Source organism: Helobdella robusta, assembly GCF_000326865.2.
Source record: "Helobdella robusta unplaced genomic scaffold HELROscaffold_1, whole genome shotgun sequence".
NCBI classification, from domain to species: domain Eukaryota; kingdom Metazoa; phylum Annelida; class Clitellata; order Rhynchobdellida; family Glossiphoniidae; genus Helobdella; species Helobdella robusta.
Window position 1 is genome coordinate 12,971,176 of NW_008703570.1, and position 10,881 is coordinate 12,982,056.

Consider the following 10,881-nt stretch of genomic DNA (forward strand, 5'->3'; position numbering starts at 1 on the left):
GTTGTAGTAGCAGTAGTAGTAGTAGTAGAAGTAGATCATCCGATTAGCGTTCAACTAATTAATTAATTGGTTTTAAAAATTTATTTTATTTTATTTTGGTTTTAAAATGTGTAAATGTTCACTTTGCAAATAACTGTTAAGCAATATTGTGATGAAGATGATGTTTTTATATAAATGTGTATCGTATTAACTGCACACGCACGCACACACACACACACACACATACACACATAAAGACAATCAAACACAACCGTATACATATACAATACACGTACATTTATATATATATATGTATAGATATTATACATACACACACATACACTCACATACACATACACTGTAGACAAATGCAAGCATACAAAAAAATCACATAAATATGCATTTATATATACTTTTACCGTTACGCTTAAGCGAAACTTAAGCACAAATACACGCACATATACACACGTACATACACACATACATGCACACACACATATATATGTATATATATACAAACAAACAAGCAAACAAACCAACTTACAAACGTGAGTTTTTTTTCCAGTTTATTTATATGTATTCTTTCTTATTTACGACTATTGTATTTTTTATAATTTGTTATACATACAATTACGACTTACGACTTCACCATGTTCGAAGACTTTTGGTTTTAGTTTTACTCTGATCTTCATATTTACTACTTAGCATCATAAATACACACACACACACACACACACACACACACACACACACACACACACACACACATACACACACACACACACACTTCACACACACACACTTCACACACACACACACACAAACAAATAAAAAAAACACATATATATTATAATATTATATCTATTTTATTGATTTTATAGATTTTTATTGCTTAAATGTGTTTCATGAATGTATTTTTTTGAACTCTGTAACTTTTTTGGTATTTATATAATTGCATGGTATTGTCTGTATTTTGCGACCTTGTATCAATTTGAAGATATCGTTGATGTATATCTGGTATTGTATGTTTGTGTATTTCGATGTATTTATGTGTATTCTTTCTTATTTACGACTATTGTATTTTTTATAATTTTTTATACATACATACAAACATACATACATGTATACAAACATACATACATGTATACAAACATACATACATGTATACAAACATACATACATACACACATAAAAACAAACAAACATACAAAAAACATGCGTAAATAGTTTGTATTCCAGTAAATTTTGTAAATATTTCATTGTCTGACTGTTTCAATGATTGTATGATCTAAATTGTATAATTGTATTGCATAACTTGTAACGTTTATTGGTGCTTATTTTGTGTTTGGACTTAACATTTTTTTATGGATCGACTATAGAATCTTAAATCTTTGATGTGTCTTTATTTGCAATTATTATTGGTCAAAAATCTTTACAACACCACTTAATCAGGTATTATCGTTGGAGAAAATTATGTATGTTTGAGGTATGTACGCTTACTTTGGGTATTGAACTTTTATAAAGTTTTTTTATTTCTCTTCTTTCACAACTGTTTTGAAGTAATGTTTAAAACTTGGAAAATAAACTCGTCAAACGAGATCTAGCTATTTATTGTTTTCTAGAAAAATCTAAATTACTTTAAAAAATTCTCACAGACTCTTATAAGCGAAATAAGTTCTTTCGCTTTTCATTTCTTCATACTCATCCAAATTCAAACGCAACATTTTTCCATTGAAGTTATTAATAACGATCTTTCGTCGCATTATAAGACAGATGTATAGCTGAACAATGATGGCTGAATGGAATAGAAAAAATTAAACATGTTAAAAACGATTGAGTTTATAAGGACGGTTCACTTACGGCAAATGGCACAATATGGAACTTTATATTTTATAACATGTGTTATCGCCAGCATTTCGAAACCTAACGTTTTGCAAGTATAAAAGATGTTTGTGGTACTTAAATTTTTATAGCAGTAGGTTTGCTTAAATTAGTATTAAGAATGCGACGCTGCAAAACTGATCGTATTCTAAAATTAAGATGGAATTTTTTAAAGAATATTCCAAAATATTTAAAAACAACTAAACAGAAACCAAAATTTCCTACAAAGTATTAATAAATATGTAAATATTTTCCCCTAGGCAAACATTGTTTGCCTAGCTAAACATTGTTTGTAAATTTTAATATAATATTAAAATAGCAATTCTAACTGTACAACCTCAACTTGGTTCGTTGTTCGTATTAGGAAGTCTAAAATGAAATAAAATATGTTTAATAGCATTATTTTGCAATTTTTTGCAAAACACAAATTTAAAGATTAGATTTTTTTATTTTATTAAAAACAATGCTTGCATTTTAGCTTGCATTTTTCGTCCTTTATATGTGAAATGGTGGTCACAGCATTGATAGACATATTAATTACGGTGTCTGTTGCTGATTCATTTGAGTTTCAGTTCGTTGATTATTTCGTTAAACTAAATGAAGCTTGGAGTGTGAACTGCAGCACTCCCTATCCCGATAAGTGGGCTGATTGGGTTTTCTCGAGTGCCGATTCCGAATACGATAGCTATATATTTATGGATGGGAAGTTCATTCAGTCCATGGAGGACAGGTCCGATTCCATTTTAAAAATAAAGTTTTACTAAATTTAAACATAGAGGACAGATTGTTCGTTAATTTGTTATATTGTTTACTTAATGAAAGTTATTTTTAACGTGGAAGTTGTTGCGTTTTTAATCCAAATCAACTTTTGCAGATACGAGATGAGTGTATCAGACGATGGCAGAAGAAGCAGCCTGTCGGTGCAGCACATGACGAAACAACACGCAGGATTGTATAGTTGCTGGCCGGATGCAACAACATTTGATCACCGGCAACATTACAAAGTCATCGTCTTGGGTAGGCTTTGAGTTAACGTTGGTATGGTAATTGGAGTTGTACAGTGTTGTAGCAAAATTTTTTTGAATTTTAAAAATACAACTTTGGCAAATTAAGAATTATTAACATGAATTAAAAATTAATTTCGAGAAAATTTTGATGTCTTAACCTTCACCCAGAAATGTGCACAGACACAGTTTCTATGCTCACTTCTGATACACACTACACCTGACTTACACCCAAATGCTATCAAGATCTATGATAGCTTTTGGGTGTGAAACAGACGGCGTTCGAACCAGGTCCGTGCGCAATAATAACGAAACAGTGCCTAGATTGCAATTCATGTGCCTGAGCTATCTGGCTAAACAATGACGAATGACTTCATCCAATTTTGTGTAGTTTGGAGGAATGACGTTATTTTTGCATCTTACAACAGATGATCTTTCAATAGACTTCACCAAGAGCGATGGTGAAAGCATATCACTGAACATGAGTGTATCTTATTTTGGATATAAACAAGAAGATCCCACCTTCAAATGCACGTTCGGTTATGGGGAAAAAATTATGAATATCAAATCGTGCAAAGTAAAAGATAATGATTTTTCGAATTGTCGTTTCGAATTCCTATATGATCTCGATGAGGAAATTCCTATAAAATGTGGGGTTTATTTTGGAAACCATTCTATAAATGGTGTTTATTTAACTCTCAGTCCAGGTAACTTTATTGCAGTTTCACTTGAATCTTATTCACCAATTCAGTGATCGCTCAAATCATTATCGTTTTAAAGAAACTGAAGTATATTTCGTGCACAAAGAAACAACTTGGCAGGTGAGTTGTACTACCGCCTCGTCCCATCCAATGAAATGGTTGTTCACGAACTTCAAAGTTCCAAACACGACCATTGCCCTTTATCAAAAGTGGATTCAAAATGCTTCTTATGCTGATAGGTGAGTTTATAAAAATTTGTTTAAATATTGTCACAGATGATTGAATACCTGAGGACCCCAACAATAATTTTATGAGCAAGTCGAATCGAGGACGGAAGAGCGGCTTCGGTTTCATATATATTTCATTATCTATCTTCCTTGTTCGTTTTAGCGAAAGACTGAATCCGAACGATGCAAAATAACATTAGAAGATATCGAGGTTACAATTTTTTAGCAGTTTGACTAAATTTGAAGTAAAAACTTGAACCAGATACAGTTTCAAAGTATCAGAGAATAGGAGTACTTACACAATGTCGATAGGACACGTTGATTTGAACCATGCAGGCACGTACATCTGTACTCACAAGTCTTCTGGCCACCTCGTCGAAAGATGTATCCAACTCAATGTCATCGGTTGTTTATTTATTTGATTGCAAAACTTATGCCTAGGCAAAAATTTTATTTCAACTTTACGACACTTTAATATCATTGTACAGATGAAACGTCAATAGATGTCTTTGGCGACCCGATGAAATTAATTATGTTGAGTTCTCATGCTGGCAGTAACGTGTCTGTACCGACATTCTCGTGCGAGTTTGATGGCGGAATGGTGGCGGTGATGGAAAATATGGAATGTAAAGTTACGAAGCAGAACTCCACGAGATGTCATTTGGTGCAAGAATATGGTGATGGACAGAAGCATCCGAAAGAATGTTACATCAAGTTTAACGATCAATTGCTACTTAAAGGTTTTTAAATTTATTTATTTCTTACGTATGACAATTGTTCTACTTTTTAAAATTTTTAAGAATTTTAATCCATTTTTATCTTAAATGAACACATGAATTGAACCAGCCACAACAGATTTTAAGAAAATAGAAACACGCAATGCACTGAAGATCGCACTGATTGTAATCTCAGTTGTGCTCCTAATAGTTACTGTTACATTTATATATTTTTGTAAAAGAAAAAAAAATTTAAATTAAACTTTAATTTAAAGTTGTAAAATTGCGGGTTGAGTAGTTGGATCAGTTAAAATTATTATCAAATAGATGAAAGAAATATTCCAACCTAAGCGCAAACGTGAGAACGGTGATACTAAACCGACTAATAAAAATTTCTTTTTGAAATATTTCCTTACCCATTCCAACTAATACTGCGCGACCTTGGTATCTTCTAATCTAATTTTGTGTCTTTCGGCTTCTACCCAGGAGTTTGTTTGAATGGGCGAGTGCCCGGCATGGGTATGGGGGGGGTTGATACAAAATAAGAAATAGATAGTACACAGGTCACTGTTTATATCTTGCCCCTGACTACTTGTACATAAGACCTTACTAATTGTATATTTACTTACATCTTTTTATCATCTTGATGAAGTTCATCAAAGTAATAAAAGTCTTGTTAGAAAAATTGAGAAACTCAGCTACAAGTTGAATAATGCTGAAAACGCAGTGATCTTTATAAATAATTGTATTTAAGATAGTCTAAACCCAAAATATATGTATATATATATATATATATATATATATATATATATATATATATATATATATACACACACATTTCTGACAGTCTTAATCCAATATTTATTAACATTTCTGACAGTCTTAATTCAATATATATATAATAAATATTATATATATATATATTTTACAATATTTTATAAACTCTACCGAATATTTGTAGTTCGTTTTTTCGATTTTTCTCCCTAAAGTTTTTTGGAGAGCGTTTAGTTTATTAAAATTCAAAATAAACTTTTTTCCGAATTCATGCTGCAAATAAGGCCATATTTCGATTCCGAAGGAATCATCATCAGTGCTAGTTGAATTATATAGGAAAATATTGACTTTGTGATAATGAACTTAGATGGAAATTAGATGTCAGATTTCTTTATTGGCTTTATTTACTACTACTACTAACAATAATAACACAACAATAATAATAATTGTAATAATAATATAATATTACAATAATAATAATTGTAATAATAATAACAACAACAATAGTAATAATAGTAATTATAATAAAGTCATTAGTGCAGTGCACTTATTCATGTAGTGTCATAGGCGTTTTAGTTTGTGAGAGACAGAAAGATTTTTGAAATTCGTAGCACCAGCCTGCCAACTAATTATTCAATGATTTTGATTTGCATACTTCTCTGGAGGCCCTCCCTAGCGGAAATCCTCTTGAATTCGATCCTGGATAACATGACATAGCATGACATTTTTTTTATTATTATCTTTTTTTTTATTTTACAAGGTTTAATACATTATTTGACTTATAAGAACATTTATTATTTCAAATTTATTCAGTATAGACTCATAGGTTTATTTAATTTATTGTTTTAAAATTGTCTTAGTTTGGAGAAGGTACAGGGACGTTCCGTCTTCGCCTTTGTTTAACGTAATAATAATAATAATAATAATAATAATAATAACAATAATAATAATAACAATAATAATAATAACAAAACATAACATTACGTGACTTGAAAATTTTCTCAAAAACCGTATTAGAAACAAATTTCTGCTTTACGTGACTGTAATTACAACAATAATAGTAATAGTAGTAATAATAACAATAATAACAATTATAATATTAATAATAATATTATAATTGGAATAATACCAACAATAATAACAACAATAATAACAGCTATATTATTAATAATAATATTATAATTGGAATAATAATATTAATGATTTCTCTCAAGACTATTTGACTCATTCATCTAGGTGACTAATTTGTTATTGTTGTTGTTGATGTTGTTTTTTGATGCTGTTATTGTTGCTATTGTTGTGAATGTTATTGTTGATGTTGTTGTTGATGTTATTTTTGTTGTTATTACTTTCTGTTGTTCCTAGTTAACTCGTGACGTTCGTAATCATGCAGGACAAATTGAAGATATGTTCGAGCGTTGTATGTATACATGTATGTATGTTTGTTTGTGTGTGTTTGTGTGTGTGTGTTTTTTCAGTTGCTTGTGTGTGTGTGTGTGTGTATGTGTATGTATGAGTGTGTATGCATGAATGTGTACAGTCACATCACATCCAACTCATTATTACTACTAGATATTAAAATCCTCCGCATCATTATCATCATCACCACCATCATTGCCATCATCATCACCACCACCATCATAATCATCACCATTACCATCGTCATCATCATCATTAAAACATCATCATCATCATCATCATCATCATCATTAAAACATCATTATCGTCATCACTATCATCATCAGCACCATCATCAACACAGACGCAATCATTCAAAGACCCTAACAAACAAACAAACAAACAAACAAACAAACAAACAAACAAACAAATACAAACACTTTTAGAAAAACAATAATTGTCTCATGATATTCTCATTTGTGCAGTTCACTGAGCCAAACATAGGCCGGTACGTTCGCATTCAAATATCATAAGCACGACTTAAAACAACTGAACAACAACAATAATAAAAGTAACGACAACAACAACAACACAAATAACATTAAAAACAATAATAATGATAATAACAACAACAACTACTACAATTATAATAATAGCAACAAAGTACTTAAGTGCCATACTATGCTAAGCAATTGCATTTTGTGTCAATTTCGAACGACAAAGGTAAGAAGAAGAAATAATATATACACATACATACATACATATAAAAATTAATTAATTGATTAATTTAAATTAATTAATTAATCAACCAGTTATTCAGTCAATCCATTATTCACACAACTAATTAATTAGTTAATTGTATAATTAATGAACTAGTTACTACTAGTTATTAGTTCTTATTCTTATAAGAAAGCAAACTTTAATTATACATATGAAGTTTATTTGCCTCAGCGTAACATAAAATACTTCATAATTAATATAAGTAATATTATTAATTATAATAATTAATTATAATACTAGAACTACTACTGCTGCTACTACTACTACTACAACTGCTACAGCCGCTTAAGGCAATTACTACTACTTCTATTACTACTGCTGCTGCTACTAAAACTGCTGCTACTATTACTACTACCACCACTACTACTACTACCACTACTATTATTACTATTACTAACAATAATAACAACAACAACAATAATAATAATAATAATAATAATAATAATTACGCCAACATTAGCGATAAATGAGACGTAAGATTTATGTGCCTAAGTAGTAGTACAAAAGTTGCAATAGAAACAGCGGGATATCCATACAACATACGCGTGTGTACTGTATGTAAAGCATTATGAGATAAAGACATTTTTTCATTGTAGGTTATTAGATCAAGAGGAAGAAGAAAAATATTAATAATAATAATAATGTTAATAGTAATAAAAAGAAGATGGCGGTAAAATCATTATTATCATTATGGCTGTTGTTGGTGGTGTTTACAGAAAGGTCACTCCAAGCTTCCATTTTCGATTTGGCCGCTGCGAAGAAGCATCAAGCCGCTCGAGTGGGTCGATGGTGATGATGATGATGATGAGGATGATGATGATGAAGATGATGAGGATGATGAAGATGATGAAGATGATGATGGAGATAAAGATGATGAGGGAAATGAGGAGAAGGAAAAGGGTGATGATGATAACGACGACGACGACGATGATGATGGTGATGACGTCAATGTAGGTGATGATGATTGTGATAGCAACGATAATGATGATGCCGATGTAGAGGATGATAATAAACTTATGACGAAACTGACGATGACAACGATTATAATTATGTTTAAACAACTGTAAATATCAGTTCCAACAAAATTAACGCAGAAATATCTGGAAAAATATGGCTACCACAACAGCAACAACAACAATAACAACAACAACAACATCAACTTAGCGGAATACACTGAAGACATAAGTAGCTCTCTTGAAGATTTCCAAAGGTTTACCGGTCTCAGAGTAACAGGTAAGTAAGTAATTAGACAAATTAAAAATTATGAACAACCATAATTTTTTTTAATTATAATTATAATTAATAATCATAATTACTGCTCATACTTAATTGACAATAATAAAAAAAAACAAGGCTTACTGGACGATGCGACAGTCGCTCAGATGGCTAAACTCCGCTGTTCATATCCCGATGTAATACAGGCAAGCAACAACAACATCAACAACAACAACAACAACAGCAATAATAAAAATAATAAAGGTGGCCGTCGGAAAAAAAGATATGCTCTATTCGGAAGTACGCATAATGATAAAATCAATAATAATTTTAATTAATAATTATTAATATTATATTTTTATTATTATTTCAATTGTTATTATTATTCTTATTATTGTTGTTGTTGTTTTTTCGCCATTCAGCAACATGGCCTAAGAACACGGTCAGTCTCTCCTACAAGATACTCCAGTATCCATCGAAGACATTTGACCTGAACAACCCAGCAGACGTTAATACTGCTCTTGCCATTGCATTTAATGTTTGTTTGTATATTCGTTTGTTTGTGTGTGTGTATTTGTTTGTTAGTTAGTTAGTTAATTAGTTAGTTAGTTAAATAGTTAGTTAGTTAGTTTTTTTTGTTTGTATTTGATTGTATGTATGTTTGCTGGTGTATATGTATTAGGGCTATTACAGGATTTGACAAAGGCATTGTGAACTAGAAGTTCATTTTATTTTATTTACAATTTTCCGAGCTGAGCTCTTCGTTCGAATGAACCAATGTCTGGATGCAATCTAAGATGTAGATAGTAACAAAGTGGCCACTCCTTCTTGCAGCTAACACTTACAAATGCGAATAACGCCAGACTCTGTCGGATTGGCAAACATAAATCCAGCCGTAAATAAATCATAAATCTTGAACAAATAATCAAAAATATTTTCTCCTACGTGAGATTTGATCTGTAAAATTATTTTCCAGTCAGTAAATTAACCAATCAGCCAACCACACCATCATTCAGGATTGGAGCTCAGTTATCCAGTTGGACTTTTACAAAACCTCGGGCCAGAGTCCAATTAGGATAGGATTCTACGATGGCTATCATGGTGATAGTGACCCTTTTGATGGTCAAGGTCATGTTTTAGCGCACACTTTTTTCCCGACGGATGGCAGGATGCATTTCGATAATGCTGAGAAGTGGTCTTCAAAAACTTCGAACAACAACAACAGTTGAGTTTTTAAATTTTGGTTTTTGTTTTAATTTCATGAAAACTCAAAACTGTTAAATGGAGGTTTAAAACATTCGTTCGTAGTAGATACGCCTTGGAAAACTAGGCAACTAAGGCTTCAAAAGTCGTTGCGTCGTGATTGTCATTGTATGATTAAAGGTTAAAAAAAAGGTTACTCTCTCTCTTTTGCGTTTGCTTCAGAGGTTTCAACGACAATCACACACAGCGTATATGAATACGCGTGCAAACCACGCATCATGCACATTGCACATGATAGGCGGGGATCTCTTTGTATTCGAACCCAGTCATTGCAATAGCACGATCAGGCGCACTAATAACACTGTTAGACAGACACAGATAGACGTTTGAATACTGATTTTGCTCTGGCGGAAATAAATATAATTTAATGAATTGTTTTTTTTTTCATTCCAGCTATAAATCTCCGTCAAGTAGCCACCCACGAAATAGGTCACCTAATTGGGTTAGGTCATTCCAATGTCAAAGGTGCGGTCATGTTTCCTTACTATTCATTTCAGAAGAATTTTACACTACACCCTGACGACATAAAAGGGGCTTTAAAACTCTTTAGTAAGTATCATTGCACTTATCTTAAGTACAGCTGCACTTATTTCATAAAAAATTTAACAATTTTTGAAATTTTTTGAAATTTAGGAAAAGTATTGGAATAATAAGAGTAATAATACTTTTGCCAAATCTGAAAAAACTTTTTAAAATTGTATTAAAATTTTCAACTGGTCACAAACAGCTACACTGTGATAGTCACTCACTCACGTTATCACCTTAAATTATCAAACCAATCACAGACCCGAGACAACAAAACAACCAGCCATCAACCGTCCGAAACGACAACCCCACTACTACCACAACCACTACTACTACTACTACTATTAGGTATCTTCCAATTGGAACAACGCAAAAAAGAAAAGGTGGTAGAAATAGAAATTGGAAATAAATTAATTTT

General features: G+C 31.4%; 2 protein-coding genes across 2 annotated transcripts; both read left to right on the top strand.

The window, feature by feature from the left end:
* Positions 1-2,234: 2,234 nt before the first annotated feature.
* HELRODRAFT_188140 (hypothetical protein) lies at positions 2,235-5,162 on the top strand. Its single transcript, XM_009011638.1, has 7 exons — positions 2,235-2,590; positions 2,735-2,877; positions 3,293-3,571; positions 3,645-3,804; positions 4,055-4,197; positions 4,281-4,532; positions 4,995-5,162. Exons 1-7 carry the CDS (start codon positions 2,367-2,369, stop codon positions 5,051-5,053), a joined length of 1,260 nt encoding a protein of 419 aa, XP_009009886.1. The 5' UTR covers positions 2,235-2,366; the 3' UTR covers positions 5,054-5,162.
* Positions 5,163-9,685: 4,523 nt separating this feature from the next.
* On the top strand, positions 9,686-10,564 carry HELRODRAFT_62073 (hypothetical protein; the record flags this gene model as incomplete). The annotated part of the gene is made up of 2 exons (XM_009011639.1): positions 9,686-9,899; positions 10,332-10,564. Coding segments are annotated over 2 exons (447 nt in total), but the record flags the coding sequence as incomplete, so codon positions are not given.
* Between the last annotated feature and the right edge of the window lie 317 nt (positions 10,565-10,881).

Coding starts and splice junctions, on each gene's coding strand:
- HELRODRAFT_188140 (XM_009011638.1), top strand. CDS start 2,367: ATGGTGGTCACAGCATTGATAGACATATTAATTACGGTGTCTGTTGCT. Junction 3,572..3,644: donor TTATTTAACTCTCAGTCCAG/GTAACTTTATTG, acceptor ATCGTTTTAAAG/AAACTGAAGTATATTTCGTG. Junction 4,533..4,994: donor CGATCAATTGCTACTTAAAG/GTTTTTAAATTT, acceptor GCTTCTACCCAG/GAGTTTGTTTGAATGGGCGA.